The sequence below is a fragment of the Bombina bombina genome, chromosome 1, assembly GCF_027579735.1.
Source record: "Bombina bombina isolate aBomBom1 chromosome 1, aBomBom1.pri, whole genome shotgun sequence".
Lineage (NCBI taxonomy): Eukaryota > Metazoa > Chordata > Amphibia > Anura > Bombinatoridae > Bombina > Bombina bombina.
Genome location: NC_069499.1, coordinates 1,199,871,651 through 1,199,890,247, shown reverse-complemented (window position 1 = coordinate 1,199,890,247; position 18,597 = coordinate 1,199,871,651). Strand labels below are relative to the sequence as shown.

The following is an 18,597-nucleotide window of genomic DNA, read 5'->3' as shown; positions in this document are numbered from 1 at the left end:
AGACACGTGTGTGCATTCGCAGGTCTAAAAACAGTGTAATATAGATCTGGCCTGAGCTCTGTGTGCAGCACAAAAGACATAAAAGTGAGTGCGCTTATAATTCTATGCATGGAAACAAAAAGACACGTGTGTGCATTCGCAGGTCTAAAAACAGTGTAATATAGATCTGGCTCGAGCTCTGTGTGTGGCACAAATGACATAAAAGTGAGTGCGCTTATAATTCTATGCATGGAAACAAAAAGACACGTGTGTGCATTCGCAGCTCTAAAAACAGTGTAATATAGATCTAGCCTGAGCTCTGTGTGCGGCACAAATGACATAAAAGTGAGTGCGCTTATAATTCTATGCATGGAAACAAAAAGACACATGTGTGCATTCGCAGGTCTAAAAACAGTGTAATATAGATCTGGCCTGAGCTCTGTGTGCGGCACAAATGACATAAAAGTGAGTGCGCTTATAATTCTATGCATGGAAACAAAAAGACACGTGTGTGCATTCGCAGCTCTAAAAACAGTGTAATATAGATCTGGCCTGAGCTCTGTGTGCGGCACAAATGACATAAAAGTGAGTGCGCTTATAATTCTATGCATGGAAACAAAAAGACACGTGTGTGCATTCGCAGGTCTAAAAACAGTGTAATATAGATCTGGCCTGAGCTCTGTGTGCGGCACAAATGACATAAAAGTGAGTGCGCTTATAATTCTATGCATGGAAACAAAAAGACACGTGTGTGCATTCGCAGGTCTAAAAACAGTGTAATATAGATCTGGCTCGAGCTCTGTGTGTGGCACAAATGACATAAAAGTGAGTGCGCTTATAATTCTATGCATGGAAACAAAAAGACACGTGTGTGCATTCGCAGCTCTAAAAACAGTGTAATATAGATCTAGCCTGAGCTCTGTGTGCGGCACAAATGACATAAAAGTGAGTGCGCTTATAATTCTATGCATGGAAACAAAAAGACACATGTGTGCATTCGCAGGTCTAAAAACAGTGTAATATAGATCTGGCCTGAGCTCTGTGTGCGGCACAAATGACATAAAAGTGAGTGCGCTTATAATTCTATGCATGGAAACAAAAAGACACGTGTGTGCATTCGCAGCTCTAAAAACAGTGTAATATAGATCTGGCCTGAGCTCTGTGTGCGGCACAAATGACATAAAAGTGAGTGCGCTTATAATTCTATGCATGGAAACAAAAAGACACGTGTGTGCATTCGCAGGTCTAAAAACAGTGTAATATAGATCTGGCCTGAGCTCTGTGTGCGGCACAAATGACATAAAAGTGAGTGCGCTTATAATTCTATGCATGGAAACAAAAAGACACGTGTGTGCATTCGCAGGTCTAAAAACAGTGTAATATAGATCTGGCCTGAGCTCTGTGTGCGGCACAAATGACATAAAAGTGAGTACGCTTATAATTCTATGCATGGAAACAAAAGGACTCGTGTGTGCATTCGCAGCTCTAAAAACAGTGTAATATAGATCTGGCCTGAGCTCTGTGTGCGGCACAAATGACATAAAAGTGAGTGCGCTTATAATTCTATGCATGGAAACAAAAAGACTCGTGTGTGCATTCGCAGCTCTAAAAACAGAAACAAAAATCAGAAAAACTGCTTCCAGCTTAAAACCTGAACAATTTGTTCCTAAAGCAAATAAGGAATAAGGAAAAGGGCTGGATCACAAATTAGCAGACGTGGACCTTCACTCCTATTTCTCAAAATTATTTTAGCACCTTTCCTTAAAGGGACGTAAAACCCACATTTGTTCTTTCATGGTTCAGATAGAGCATATCATTTTAAACAAATTTCCAATTTACTTCTATTATCAATTTTTCTTTGTTCTTTTGGTATCTTTTGTTGAAAAGCAGGGATGTAATCTTAGCCTAGCCTATCCATTTCTGGAGCACTATATGGCAGCAGTTTTGCTAGAATGTTATCAATTTGCCTGCACACTAGAGGGCAGCACTATTTCCTGCCATGTAGTGCTCCAGATGCCTACCTAGGTATCTCTTCAACAAAGACTATTATGGGAATGAAGCAAATTTGATAATAGAAGTAAATTGGTAACTTTTTAAAATGGTTTGCTCTGTCTGAATCACAAAAGATTTAGTTTTTTGAGTTTCATATGTACTGATATTTTCAGGAGATCATGGGGTGCAACACACATATAACAATACTATTAGTGTGCATAATGAAGGTGAGCAGTGGCCATGCCTTTGCCTTGGCTGTGGGATAGGGCATTATCCAGTATAATAAGATGCAGATCTGTGGATGTGGCATAGAATATATTTGGTTTAAGGTGCTGGTTTTCAAACTTGTCCTCAGGCCTCCCCAGCAGGTCAGGTTTTCTGTATTACCTTGGATGAGAGCAGTTAAAAGAACAATGTTTACTAATCAGCTGATTATATCAACTGCGCTCCAATTCCTATATCCTCAAAATGTGGCCTGTTAAGGAGGCCTGAGGACAGGTTTAAAAAACAGCAGTTTAAAGGGACACTAAACCCAATTTTTTTTTCTTTCATGAGTCAGAGCATGCACTTTTAAGCAACTTTCTAATTTACTCCTATTATCAATTTTTCTTCGTTCTCTTGCTATCTTTATTTAAAAAGCAGGAATGTGATGCATAGGAGCCGGCCCATTTTTGGTTGAGAACCTGGGTTATGCTTGCTTATTGGTGGGTAGATGTAAGCCTCCAATAAGCAAGCGCTATCCATGGTGCTTAACCTAAAACGGGCTGGCTGTTAAGAGTAACATTCCGGCTTTTAAAATAAAGATAGCAAGAGAACAAAGAAAAATTGATAATAGGAGTAAATTAGAAAGTTGCTTAAAATGTCATGCTCTATCTGAATCATTTGGGTTCAGTGTCCCTTTAAGGGATGCAGGGGATATACATCTAGTCTGGTGGTCTGATGTGACATATCCTTGGAATAGGGAACGATGGGGGCTTGCATCTGGTTAGGGTCTGGTGTGACCTATACTTACTATAAGGAGAAGCAGCGGGGCATGTGGTGGTCTGATGTGACATATCCTTGGAATAGGGAACGATGGGGGCTTGCATCTGGTTAGGGTCTGGTGTGACCTATACTTACTATAAGGAGAAGCAGCGGGGCATGTGGTGGTCTGATGTGACATATCCTTGGAATAGGGAACGATGGGGGCTTGCATCTGGTTAGGGTCTGGTGTGACCTATACTTACTATAAGGAGAAGCAGCGGGGCATGTGGTGGTCTGATGTGACATATCCTTGGAATAGGGAACGATGGGGGCTTGCATCTGGTTAGGGTCTGGTGTGACCTATACTTACTATAAGGAGAAGCAGCGGGGCATGTGGTGGTCTGATGTGACATATCCTTGGAATAGGGAACAATGGGGGCTTGCATCTGGTTAGGGTCTGGTGTGACCTATACTTACTATAAGGAGAAGCAGCGGGGCATGTGGTGGTCTGGCGTCTGATCTATTGCACTGTGGTTTATAATATTCAGAACAAAGATGGAGCATAAATCTGGTTTGAGGTCTACACTGCTGCTCTCAGTCTTATGGTGACTGGCAATTAGTTATTTGTAATTCAGTACATTATGTTACAATTAAATAACCAATTGTATTGCTACCCAATTCTATTTCCTCCCGGGGACTTCATGTTTGACCTTTGCTTAGGGAAATGGTGAGCAACCCCTGAAGTCCCCAAACTATCCCATAAAGAAGAAAACTAAAGTTTCATTTTTGCTGAAAGAAATAAAAAAATCTTTATTTGATAGCGAACCACAAACACCTGTGCTAGTTATCAATCCTCTCCCTCTCATGCACATGAGATTTAAACTCTTTCACTGTTGGGTTAAAATGAAAGGTCAGAAGTACAGTTCTGCTCTTTGAACACCCTGGGGCCACATATGCAATCCTTTGAATAATATAAAATGTCCATTATTTTTATGTCAGACCCATAAATGACAATCTTAAATCATGGTAACAGATGCTCATCATTCCTAAAACTCCCTGAAACACAATTATATTACAAATGATCTAAGTATAAAGAACCAGTGAAATCCTAATTATTAGAGAAAAGAGCATAGAGAATGTGTGAATATCTGCTCTGCTTACAGGTAAACTGAAGGTAGCCAGTTTTGTGGGAAAGATGCAGCTCTACCTATGTGTTTAAAGGCTGTTGCAGCCATCTTGTGAGTTATGCCAGGGCTTTATTCTTAAAGGGAAACCCACAATTCTTCTTTCATGACTAAGGTTGGACATGCAAGTATTCCAATTGTCTTTGTTCTTTGGGCACTTTTTGTTATATAGCAGGGACATAAGTTCAGGAGCTTGTATATGTCTGGAGCAGTATATGGCAGCAGTTTTGCCAGAATGTTATTCATTTTTTAGGGTACAAGATGGTGCTGCAATGCAGTGTTCCAGACACCTACCTAGGTATCTCTTAAATGGGAACGACGCACACTTGATAATAGATTTACAGGCAAAACCTTGTTTTATTGCGTTTCGCTTTATTGCGCTTCACAGATATTGCTCTGTTTACAAATTGAAGGTATGAGGCAACTCTTGGTCAAGCAAGTCTATCAACGCCTTTTTTCAAACATTCATGCACATATAAACACATAAATACACATATATATCAACATATACATACACACACACACACACACATATATATATATATATATATATATATATATATATATATATATACACAGTGGATATAAAACGTCTACACACCCCTGTTAAAATGTCAGGTTTCTGTGATGTAAAAAAATGAGACAAAGATAAATCATTTCAGAACTTTTTCCACTGAAATCTTTTAGGTAAAGGGAAATAAAATAATAATAATAATATGGTTGCATAAGTGTGCACACCCTTAAACTAATACTTTATTGAAGCACCTTTTGATTTTATTACAGCACTCAGTCTTTTTGGGTATGAGTTTTTCAGCATGGCACATCTTGACTTGACAAGATTTGCCCACTCTTCTTTGCAAAAACACTCTAAATCTGTCAGAATGGGAGGGCATCCCAAAACTTCAATCTTCTTCTGGTGAAGCCATTCCTTTGTTGATTTGGATGTATGCTTTGAGTCGTTGTCATGCTGAAAGATGAAGTTCCTCTTCATGTTCAGCTTTCTAGCAGAAGCCTGAAGGTTTTGTGCCAATATTGTCTGGTATTTGGAACTGTTCATTATTCCCTCTACCTTGACTAAGGCCCCAGTTCCAGCTGAAGAAAAACAGCCCCAAAGCATGATGCTGACACCACCATGCTTCACTGTGGGTATGGTGTTCTTTAGGTGATATGCAGTGTTGTTTTTGTGCCAAACATATCTTTTGGAATTATGGCCAAAAAGTTCAACTTTGGTTTCATCAGACCAGAACACCTTTTGCAACATGCTTTTGGGAAACTTCAGATGTGTTTTTGCAAAATTTAGCCGGGCTTGGATGGGTTTTTTTTTTTGTAAGAAAAGGCTTCTGTCTTGCCACTCTACCCCATAGCCCAGACATATGAAGAATACGGGAGATTGTTGTCACATGTACCACACAGCCAGTACTTACCAGATATTCTTGCAGCTCCTTTAATGTTGCTGTAGGCCTCTTGGCAGCCTCCCAGACCAGTTTTCTTCTCGTCTTTTCATCAATTTTGGAGGGACATCCAGTTTTTGGTAATGTCACTGTTGCACCATATTTTCTTCACTTGATGATGACTGTCTTCACTGTGTTCCATGGTATATCTAATGCCTTGGAAATTCTTTTGTACCCTTCTCCTGACTGATACCTTTTAACAATGAGATCCCTCTGATGCTTTAGATGCTCTTTGCGGACCATGGCTTTTGCTGTAGGATGCAACTAACAAAATGTCAGGAAAGACCAACTAGAGCAGCTGAACTTTATTTGGGGTTAATCAGAGGCACTTTAAATGATGACAGGTGTGTACTGACTCCTATTTAACATGATTTTGAATGTGATTGCTTAATTCTGAACACAGCTACATCCCCAGTTATAAAAGGGTGTTCACACTTATGCAACCATATTATTTTAGTTTTTTATTTTTATTTCCCTTTACCTAAAAGATTTCAGTTTGTTTTTCAGTTGAGTTGTACATTTTTTTACATCACAGAAACCTGACATTTTAACAGGGGTATGTAGACTTTTTATATCCACTGTATATATACATACATATATACACACACATCTATATATATATATATATATATATATATATATATATATATATATATATACACACACACACACACACATATTCTATCTGTGTGTATTTAGTCTCCCTATGGGAAAAAGGGGAAACCAGACGTGGACTCCTTTGCTCAGTGTGCTTAGAGGAATATGGCTACACCTCACTGATGAGGCCCAACGAAGGCCGAAACGATCGTCTGGGGTTGCTGTGTTCCTTGTTCAGAAAGGAATTGCCTGGTATTTCGGCACTGGACTGACCGTAATAGGCGGGATCAGACCGATATACTACAGGAAAGTTCATCTCTGTGAAAAACATTACTGAGCTAAAAGAAGCTGCACCCAGGTGGTAAATCACCATAGAACAGGCTAACAATAGTATTGAGCCAGTTGTTCATTCCTGTGAGTGTGCTTCTATCTGTGTGTATTTAGTCTCCCTATGGGAAAAAGGGGAAACCAGACGTGGACTCCTTGCTCAGTGTGCTTAGAGGAATATGGCTACACCTCACTGACGAGGCCCAATGAAGGCCGAAACGATCATCTGGGGTTGCTGTGTTCCTTGTTCAGAGAGGAATTGTCTGGTATTTTGGTGCTGGACTGACTGTAATAGGTGCCACCAGCAAAAGGATTGTGACTCACTGAGCGCTCAGATGATGATTACAAGTTTTTAGCAATAAAGTATTTTTTAATTAAGGTATGTACATTGTTTTTTTTAGACATTATACTATTGCACACTAAATAGACTACAGTATAGAGTAAATATAACTTTTATATGCACTTGGAAACCAAAAGATTGGTATGACTCACTTTATTGCTATGTGCACTTTATTGCGTTGGTCTGGAACTGAACTGGCAATGTTAGATACTTAAAAAAATGGTATGCTGTGTCTGAATCAGAAAAGAAAAATGTAGGACTGTGTGTTTACTTGAATTACCTACCTGCCAATGAAGTTAATTCAGTCTATATTTTGAATTCTAAACTGAAAGCAGATGATGAGTTTTGTACAGTATCTGTTTTATGTATATTTTAAATTTAGGGACTTTTCGCATTCTGTTTCTCACCATAATTATACAGTATTATTTTTTTGTATGCAAAGTATGAGCATGTATGTTTAATGACAGACACTAGGTGGTGCTAACTCTTTATTCTATATGTGATTACATATTTGGTTTGTTAACTTAAAGGTCAATTAACTAAAAATCAGTCACTTTTCTATTGTAAATTTGACAATATCGTTTTTCATTAGTCATAGCTTTCATGCTTAATTCATTATAATCTAAAATATATTTTTTCTTACCCTTACATGATAAAAGAAAGATGAGAGTAATCATTATCCTAATAGTATAATGTTCAATGCTTAAAAAAAAGAATGCAATTTTGAGCCGTTTTAGCTCATGGAATATAATTAAACATAAATGCTAAAATGCATCTTACACAAGGGACAGAGGTTTGGGTCATCATCATTAATAGGAAAAAAATGATGCCTCACTACGTTTCTGTAAGACATTAAAAACATTTATAAAGAACATTCCACAAACTAATGTACAGAAAAGTATTAGCATTTTTAGAAGATTCTTCTCACTTAAAAAATAAGCATAATCAAAACTAGGTCACATGCTAGAATAATTAGCATAATTAATTCTTTAACTGGAAATCAGACCTCCTGGGAATCACAGTTTTATATTGATTTGAGCGATAAACCATTTTGGATTAATAAAAAACAAAAGTAAGTTAAAATTATGATACTGCAAAAGTGAGTTTATTTGAAGCATTATTATTAGCCCTATAAATATGTAATTTTATCACAGGTTTCTAAACACAGGTTCTCTTTGGCTAACCGCGCAATCCTCAGTTTGCACTCTAGACCAAATTCGTGTCTCCAAAATTGTGTGTTTTTTTAAGGAGGCTAGGAACGTCGTCATGAAATCTGTGGGATTGAGTGCGCCTGGGCGTGGCCTGGGAACTCCTGGGCATGGACTGTGTGCTACTGACTGGTTTGGTGGGTATTTGGCTACTTTAAAAATGAAAGGAATAGGTAGAAGTTAACAAAAATAATAGAGAAAGAATGTTACATGGATATCTTTTTAAAATAATCTGTACATTATATTTTGGTTGAATTTAAATTAACGCAATAGTGACCGTTCTTATTTAATTATAAAATGTTTGTTAGATAATTATATAATAATAATTATTATTATTCATAATAATTCATAATACAATAATAATAATAATAATAATAATAATAATAATAATAATAATAAAAGGTAGTAGTTAATGAATAGTGACCACTGCAATTAGGTTAAAGACAAAACTACATGTGTATGCTACTTTTTTGTGTGCTGTGTTTAGCCCAAATTTTTACCACCAGTGTAACCCATTTCTGATGTAAAACAGCAAAGAATATCTGTGTAAAAATAAAATGCTTTAAAGAAGTAGATACTTTTAAGTTGAAATAGGCCCTGTGTCCCTGGCTGTGGCATAGTTAGTGTGTATGGTAAATGAACGTGCTATTTAATACTAGATCTGTGTTTAGTAATATTTTAATATATACAATGAATTGCACTGTCCAAACTAGAGAGTGACTTTTGAATAAAAGTAGTTTAAGATAAAATGTGATACAGCTCAGCCTTTACTCAAGGTCTAAAACAGTTATTAAACACTTCAACTTAGTTAGCACCTCCCAAATATTTGCTGATGGCTGATAATTATGACATATTCAGGCTGTAAATGCTAAATGATTCATCACAAGCCCAAGCTTTCCTTTTTACGGTTCCATGTTTTGGTTTTCAGTTCAGCCAAATCCATTTTTAAACTTCCTTTCGGTATGAAATAGATGGGACTGCAGTTTACATTCATTTATAAGTAACTGCTTGAGGGTGAAAGGGTTAAAGAATGAAAGCTTTATGTGTCTCCTCTCCAGTGCTTTAGCCCCAGTGGAGAATATGTTTGTGTCACCCCAGTCACTGCATGTGTATGATGTCCCCACGCCTCCTGTGTATAGAGCCCTGATGCAAGTTTAGGAAACAAAGCATTTTGTCCCCTTGGGATTTGAAACCAGTGATGTCGTGGCACAGAGTGTTTTCTGTGGACAATTTAAGTTAGAATAAGTTATACAAAAATACATTTTTTTCTCTTCTTGATAACGTTAACATTGTAACCATTTTTAAAATGTGAATACAAATTTATACATTGTTTTAATAAAGTATTATCCTTTACAATTGTATTCACTGATCTTATCCTTTTCATTTACCATATACATATAACTTTTATATTACTTTAAATATCCCTTATTACTTGTATCCATTTGACCTCCATAACTCCCCCCTACTGATACATATAACCTCACCATAATGCAATAACCTCACTGTAATGCATCCTATCACTCCTTAAAACCCCTGTACTAGATCCATAAAACGCTCTCCTACTAAACCCCTTCTTCATTTTCTGTATTATTCTATATCTACCCCTCTCCATATATACATTCATACTATGCCATATACAAGTACATACAGGTCCTCCTGGGGACTCATATATAAAACATTTCCTGTAACTTACCCTATTGATCTATAACTGCTCTGCATAATTGTATATATTGGATTATATATGCCCTGTAATTACAATATATATTCCTTCCCTCTAATTCCTCATACTGCCTTATGGATCCCCTTCCTATAAAACTATTTACATCACTTCATCTCATTCCCTTAAACCTCCTTGTTTTTGACTCCCTAAACCAAGAGAGGATGCACAAGTTTTGCAGCTAAGAGTGATGTGATCTGTTCCCTGACAGCAGGAGACGCCGAATGAAGACGTCTGTCTAAACATCAATTTAATTGGAAAAGCCTTGTATGTAACTTGGTGTATTGACCCAGAGCAGCAGTGAGTTACAGGAGGTGGAGGAAGATGAAAAGGTAGGGAGAGGGGAGACGAGAGGGAGAGGGAGAGAGAGAGGGAGAGGGAGAGAGAGAGAGGGGGGGGGGGATAAATAACTAGTTACATAAATTAATAAATGTGGGCAGAGAGAGGAGGGGTAGATATAAACAAAAACAAATATGACACAGAGTGAGAAGATTGTGCAAATGATAGGAAAATATGTGTACAAGTGAGGGGCATAGATGGGTGGGCAGAGACACTGATGAGTAAGTGAAAGAAAAGCAGGTTGTGCAAATATTAAAGGGAGTAAGGCTGAAGCAAGTGAGGGTACAACATATAGGGATGGTCAGAATAAACAAGGGAAGAGGTACAGGAAGGACAGGTATATATGGAGGAATACAGAGAATACGTAAGGAAAATGTGAGTGAGACAGACAGAGGGAGAGAGCCTGAGGGGAGGAGAGAAAGACAGAGGGAGGGAAGGTCAGAGAGAGAGAAATAAAGGCTCAAGGAGGAGAAGAGGGAGGTACTGAGAGGAGGGGGTGATAGACCTAGCGAAAGGGAGCGAGACGGTGCAAGAGAGGAGGGTGGGAGAAAGAGAGGGAACGAGAGAGTAGGTGAACCAATGAGAGAAGAGAAAGGTGTGTGTGAGAGAGAGAGAGGGAGAGAGGAGAGCAGGTGAAAGGACGAGTAAAGGGATGAGAGTAAAAGGAGAAATAGCAGAGAAAAGATAGTGAGAGAAGAAGGGAGGGGGAAGTTTGAGAGGGAGATAGTGGGACTGAGAAATAGAGGAGCTTATTAGAAAGCTGGAGGGAGAGAGGGGAATGGTAAGTTCTAAAGAGAGGGGGGAGAGAGAGAGGAATGAGATGAAGTAGAGAGGAACAGAGGAAATAAGGGAGGAAGAGAGTTATTGAAAACTATAGGAGTAGTTCTAGGGAGCTGGTATATGGGTATAAGGAGAGCAGAGAGACCAGGGAAGAGTAATAAAATACCACAGAGGGAGACAGCGAACAGTAATACTGTGTCTGTGTACTCAGAGCTGTATATAGTGAGCTTGCAGAGCTGTGACCAGGGAGCAGTGGGAAGGGGCTGTGATAAAGGAGCTGTATACAGGGGTTTGTGTACATGCTTGGTACACATGGATGGTGACGGCAGGTGAGTGTCAGTCTGTGCTGGCCTCAGCTAATAAGCATCATGCAGCTCACACAGTGCTGCTTCATATTCCTGGTCCAGGGGAGCATCTATCTGGTGAGTGCTGATACCTCACTGTGTGTGTCTGTCTGTGTGTATCAGCCCTATTGCTTTACCAGTGTCTCTACTTACTACAACTGTGACTTGCCACATCTATCTGTGTACCCCCCCTCTCCTTATCTGTCTCAGTGTCTGTCGGTCTATTCAATTCTGTGTCTACCTGCTACCCCCTGACTCTCCCCCTGTCTGTTTTTGTCTACCTGTTCTTCCACCCCACCCCCCTTTCTCCCTCTTGTAAACCTTCATACCCTCTCAATGTATTTGATAAATTCCCTCTATATAGTAATCTTCCTCTCTGTCTTTTATTTATACCTCTCTCTCTCTGTTTCACTCTTCCCTTCTATATCTCTCCCTTTCTAACTGCCAACCCCAGGCACACACACCTGCTGCCTCTGCCTGTGTTATATTTGTATATGCAATATAGAATGCAAGTTATATGGATAACTGCTTAGTGTTCTCCTGAATTAAATATATTCTAAAATATAAAATAAAATATGCTGCTGTTCACAATCACACACAGTATGTAAGCAATATGTATGTTGGTCTGTTTTCATTATTTCTATCAATTGATAATATACATTTGATATATAGATACATAGACAGAAAGATAAGTGTAAATATGGATAATTGATGATAATTTTAGATGCAGAGATCATTGCAATATTACATAGAAATTCTATGCATTATTCCATCTTTTCAACCTGTTGCTTTATTAAGATTTAGCTGGGAAATACAGGGAATTTTTTAAGGGATTTTGGAAATGACATGCAATTATATATATATAATGTGTGTGTGTGTGTGTGTGTGTGTTTATTCTCAAGCCATAGTAGTAAAGATTGTATAAACATCTGCAAATACTATCTAGAAAGTCTTATGTCTTGTGCTAGGGGTTGAAACAATATAAGAAAAATTTCAATAGCCACAGTAGACCTAAAGCACTAAGGTTTAAAGAGCTACCTTATCATTTATTGTTGAATGAACCACATATCCTACCATTGGAATTAGATTTTTTTTTTTGTACAGGAGAGAGGTATTTGAATTCTTAGTGGTTCTAGGCTATTGACATGTTTAATGGGTTAAAGGGTCAGTCTCACTGGGGAGCAAATAAATCTAATGACAGTGACACATTTAATTGATTAGAAGGTGCACCGTGCTGGCATCTAATGAACAGTGAGTTGCTGCCTGCAGGTTACCAGTACAGGCTCACACAGTGTTGGGTTTGCATCCAACAAAGGATGCCATCCTGACCGCATATTATCAGGACAAGCACATAAAGTGACTGATGTCTGTGTGAAGTAGGATAACCTACTGGTCTCATATGATCAGGTCAGGTTTGAACAGAGAAGGGTGCTTTTCTCATATGTAAAGTAACCTTGTGATTGTCAGTTATCAATCATGTTCAGACAATGCTGGGTGTCAGATGTAGGGTGACCCCTTAGCTGCACAGTATCAAGCAAAGCTTGGTTATGGCTGGGTGACCTTGCAACAGGGCATTATCAAGACATGCCCAAACTGGTTAGACTATTATGTAATAAATTGTAATCATCCAAATAAAACATTTCAGATGAGACCCAGACAATGCTTATTTCATATCTAATTTCAGATGATCATACTGTGCCTCATATAGGGCTAGACTTCTATTGTTGGGTAGCCCCTGGATATATATTATCAGATAATTAGGCAGTCCTTATTATGTATCTAAACTGGGGTGATCCCCAGCTGCACATTTATAAGATATGCTCAGAAACTGGGTTGCTAGTTAGTGTACAGTGAAAGTTACCATGACTGACTAAGACAGCAATGGGTGCCTGACTGATGTACACTTACCTATTAAAAGACGATTGTCAGGACTTGGTGAGATAGTGCTGGGTGTCATAGACAGTGATATTTGTCTAATATATGGTGACATACTAACTATATTTTATCAGGACAGGTATAGACTGATGTTTGTCTTATATATGATGACATACTAACTATATTTTATCAGGACAGGTATAGACTGATGTTTGTCTTATATATGATGACATACTAACTGTATTTTATCAGCACAGGTATATACTGATGTTTGTCTAATATATGGTGATATACTAACTGTATTTTATCAGGACAGGTATATACTGATGTTTGTCTAATATATGGTGATATACTAACTGTATTTTATCAGGACAGGTATATACTGATGTTTGTCTAATATATGGTGATATACTAACTGTATTTTATCAGGACAGGTATATACTGATGTTTGTCTAATATATGGTGATATACTAACTGTATTTTATCAGGACAGGTATATACTGATGTTTGTCTAATATATGGTGACATACTAACTATATTTTATCAGGACAGGTATAGACTGATGTTTGTCTTATATATGATGACATACTAACTGTATTTTATCAGCACAGGTATATACTGATGTTTGTCTAATATATGGTGATATACTAACTGTATTTTATCAGGACAGGTATATACTGATGTTTGTCTAATATATGATGACATACTAACTGTATTTTATCAGGACAGGTATATACTGATGTTTGTCTAATATATGATGACATACTAACTGTATTTTATCAGGACAGGTATATACTGATGTTTGTCTAATATATGATGACATACTAACTGTATTTTATCAGGACAGGTATATACTGATGTTTGTCTAATATATGGTGATATACTAACTGTATTTTATCAGGACAGGTATATACTGATGTTTGTCTAATATATGATGACATAGTAACTGTATTTTATCAGGACAGGTATATACTGTTTGTCTAATAAATGATGACATATTAACTGTATTTTATCATGACAGGAATAGACCGATGTGTGTCTTATATATGGTGACATACTAACTGTATTTTATCAGGACAGGTATAGACCGATGTTTGTCTAATATATGATGACATACTAACTGTATTTTATCAGGACAGGTATAGACCGATGTTTGTCTAATATATGGTGAAATGATACTAACTGTATTTTATCAGGACAGGTATAGACTGATGTCTGTCTTATATATGGTGACATACTAACTGCATTTTATCAGAACAGGTATAGACATTTTATCAGGACATGCATAGACAGTACTGTGTGTTTAATATTTGATGACATACTAACTGTATTTTATCAGGACAGGTATAGACTGATGTTTGTCTTATATATAATGACATACTTACTGTATTTTATCAGGACAGGTATAGACTGATGTTTGTCTTATATATGATGACATACTAACTGTATTTTATCAGGACAGGTATAGACTAATGTTTGTCTAATATATAATGACATACTAACTGTATTTTCTCAGGACAGGTATAGACTGATGTTTGTCTAATATATGATGACATACTAACTGTATTTTATCAGAACAGTTTAAGACAGTACTGTGTATCTAATATATGATGACATATTGGCTGTAGATTATCAGGACAGGTATATACAGTACTGTGTGTCTAATATACAATGACATTTTGACTGCAGATTATCAGGACAAACTATATACTGTACTGTATGTCTTATATGATGACATTTTGACTGTATATTATCAGGACAGGCATAGAAAATCGTGAGTGTCTAATATATGATGACATTTGTCCGGAAGATTATTAGGACAAGCTATATACTGTACTGTATGTCTATAATATGATGACATTTTGACTGTAGATTATCAGGACAGGTATAGACACTACTGTGTGTCTAATATATGATGACATGTTTGCTGTAGATTATCAGGACAGGTATAAACACTACTGTGTGTCTAATATATGATGACATTTTGGCTGTAGAGTATCAGGACAGGTATAGACAGTACTGTGTGTCTAATATATGATGACATTTTGGCTGTATATTATCAGGACAGGCATAAACAATGGTGGGTGTCTAATATATAATGCCATTTTGACTGTAGATTACCAGAGCAGGCATAGAAAATGCTGGGTGTCTAATGCAAGTGACTCTAGAATATCCATGCTGGCTCAGACAGTGCTGCATAATATCAGGACAAACTCTGTGTTTTTATGCAATTGCACATTATTAGGACAGGATGAATATCAAGTGAAATGGTGATAACCTACTGAAAGTAGAATATTCAACAGTCTCTGTTTTTGTAACATAACTTTTTTTTTATACAAAATCAGGCTCTAACAGTGCTACATAGTACAGATTGACAACCATATTCCATATTATCAGGGTCGGTTCAGACAGCACTTGTTTATATAATATAGCATAACTAACTGGCTGTCAGTTATCAGGACAGACAGACGGACGGATTAATTTCTGTCTAATTTAGGGGGAACTCTTTTCTGTACATTGTACAGGCTTAAACAGGGCTTGGTTAATCTCTGCTATATGTAGCTAAATGTCAGGCCAGGCTTAGTGAATTCTGAGTCTCTAATGTAGGGTATCTTCTTAAAAGCACATTGTCAGGACTGGCTCAGGTTGCACAGGGGGTCTAAGTAATAGAGGGTAAGAGCAGAACATAATTGTGTTGTTGTGTAGCTGTAGCTCGCTTTAGGTCTCTGTGGATTCCTGTTCTCATTTAGCAGATGCTCCCCTCTCACGTAGAGAGCTGCTGTGTATTCATGGCTTGCCACTCTATATGCTTTACCTATGTGCAATTTTGTGTTTTGTGTTTCACAGATTCTCCCTTCCAATGCTTTGTGTTATTGTGTCATCCTTCACCACATATTCTTTTTTTTCAATTTGTTAGTTAGATTTGATTTGTGTTATACCCTCATTATCAGCATGTGTGTGCATACATTGTGTATCAGTATTGATTTAGGTTGTATGCCAGCATTTGTAAACCAATTAGTGTGTGTTCTATACAGAACATGTTTGCTATAGTGTTAATGTGTGTAAATACGCTCTCTGTATATTCTTTTTCTTGTTGGTTTTAATGTTATGTTTTTGGGTTTTATTGTGTTACTATATCACGGTTGTTGTTTACCAACATTTAGTTATTTGTATTTGCGTATCATTGCAGTTATTATATTGTCAATTATTTGTTTTTTTATGTTTTTAGCATTGATTTGTTGTATATAGACAGTGAAGCTTAAAAAAAAAAAAACATTTAACCATAATTATTTTATTAACCATAGTAAAAAAACAATGTAAATCACATTAATGATATATTTTTAATAACTTTTTCCTGTAATTTACCCCTAAAATTTGTGCATTTTCTACTCCCCTTAGAGAAGCTCTAGTATGTAGTGCAAACATAAAGGGGCATAAAAGCAATAATGAAATGTTCTAATATACAGGATCATTTAAAGGGACATTAAACTGCTGGGTACAACTACAGTAGCATGGTTACTATTCACCATGGTATTGTTTTCCCTTCTGTAACTGCAGATCTCTTTAAAGCTGTTCTCCTATTTAAACTCATTACAGAATCCAGTTGGTAAAGCTCTGCATTGTATACTGGGCACCCCATTTTGTAGCACAAGTATTGCTGCATCCTGTGAGAGGGCACTTTCACAGATCAGTGATGTTACTGGCTGTTTGACAACTGTACTTTGCACTTCAGTTTACCTTATGTAATAGAGAGCAGAAGTGTTACATTTTTGCAGTTTTTTGCACAATTTAAAAGTAACATAACAAATAAACAAAAAACAGAACAAAACAATAGTTATCTGCATCATTAACCCCTACACAGCGTTCCATACCATCCTAACAGTGCTGGGCTTTAACGCCAAAGGATGGCATGGAACGTCCTACCTTATAAGGTGTCCTGCAGCCTCCTTCTTTTACAAAATCACGAATTGGATGGGGGGTTGGGGCTGGGCTAGCAAAGTAGGCAGTCCCCAATGAACTTATCCCGGCCTTTAAATCACATGATCGCATCGGCAATCGCGTGATTTTATTTTTACTGCAAGTGTTTACATCGAAACTTAGTTCCGACGTTAACACTTTAGTACCGGCTTGAAGGGGTAATCTTGGTATTTCATTAAGGACAAACAAAATGATGATTTTATTATTTTAGCCATTACATAACAGGTTAATGGGTCTGTATGTTGTTTGTTTCCTTGAATAGTATGTAGTGCCGTTAATCTGTGACATGTGTGTGTGTAATTAACCTATTGTGCTTCAAAACCATAGAGGTATGTGTGTATGTCTCTTTAAGGGATAAAGTGACTGTGTGCTTGTTGAGTTATGGATTTCACTAACTTTTTTGTAGTTTAAAATAACTTTTTTTTTTTTTTTTTTTTAAACTCTAAAGGGATAGAAAGGTCAAAAATGAAATGTGCATGGGTGCATTACAATTTGGAATATAATCATTTTTACATTATACTTCTATTACCAAAAATGCTTTTAGTAAACGTTATTACAGTTTTTCTTCAGCATACACACATATCCTGTGAGGGCCTGTGCACCAGTATTCAAACCCCTTGCCATCTCAGAGAGTGGGCAGTGGTGTTTATTGCTTCTGAAGACATATTTTGTGTCATACAAGCCACCAATAACTCTCTGAAAGGTGTGGTGGTTGAATACTGGTTAATGGGCATAGGATATGTGCATATGCTGCAGAAAAATTGTAATAACTTTTACTAGAAGCAATTTTTGATAATGAAATTATTTTGCAAAAATGTTTCTATTTCATATTGAAATGCACATATGCACATTTCATTTTTGACCTTTCTATCCCTTTAAATGACCATGGTAGTAAACAGTTGCTAGTCTTAAAATTACATATTCTAATTAATTATAGAAGGTATTTTTTCAACTATTATGTCCCTTACATTAAATTTGCAGGGTATAACATAGTAACATTGTAGATGAGGTTGAAAAAAGACCGAAGTCCATCGAGTTCAACCTATACAAATATAAAATACTTACAAAAAGCTCCAGTTAAACTTAAATAATCCCACTAAAAGATGACCCATTTAATACAAGCAATTATATCCATGATTTTTGTTTCTAGACAGAAATGTATCCAAACAATTTTTAAATGCAACTAGGGTATTAGCATTCACTACCTCCTTTGGTAATGAGTTCCACAATTTTATTGCTCTTACAGTGAAAAAAACATTTCAGTTGCAATAGATTAAATCTAGTTTCCTCCAACCTTAAATTGTGACCTCTTGTCACAAACAATTTTCTTGGAATAAACAGAGCTACTGTGTTTTTATCTATTTTGTGACATTGTCATCAAATATGACAGGGGGTAATAGGATTGGTTTTTTTCCTGTGTACATAACAAATGTTTCATTTGAAAACATTTGTGGTGCTCAGTAATAAGTCTATAAGAGTGCTGTCCAGGGTTTATCAAGTACACTTAGCTGCTGAATTTGGTA

General features: G+C 36.9%; 1 protein-coding gene across 1 annotated transcript in view; it reads left to right on the top strand.

The window, feature by feature from the left end:
• The first annotated feature begins 11,217 nt into the window (after nucleotides 1-11,217).
• Nucleotides 11,218-18,597, top strand: part of NXPH3 (neurexophilin 3) — a 65,047-nt gene continuing 57,667 nt past the window's right edge. Inside the window, exon 1 of the mRNA XM_053694527.1 lies at nucleotides 11,218-11,299. Coding sequence (XP_053550502.1) covers nucleotides 11,246-11,299 — 54 coding nt within the window. The 5' untranslated portion in view covers nucleotides 11,218-11,245. The remainder of the gene's footprint in view (nucleotides 11,300-18,597) is intronic.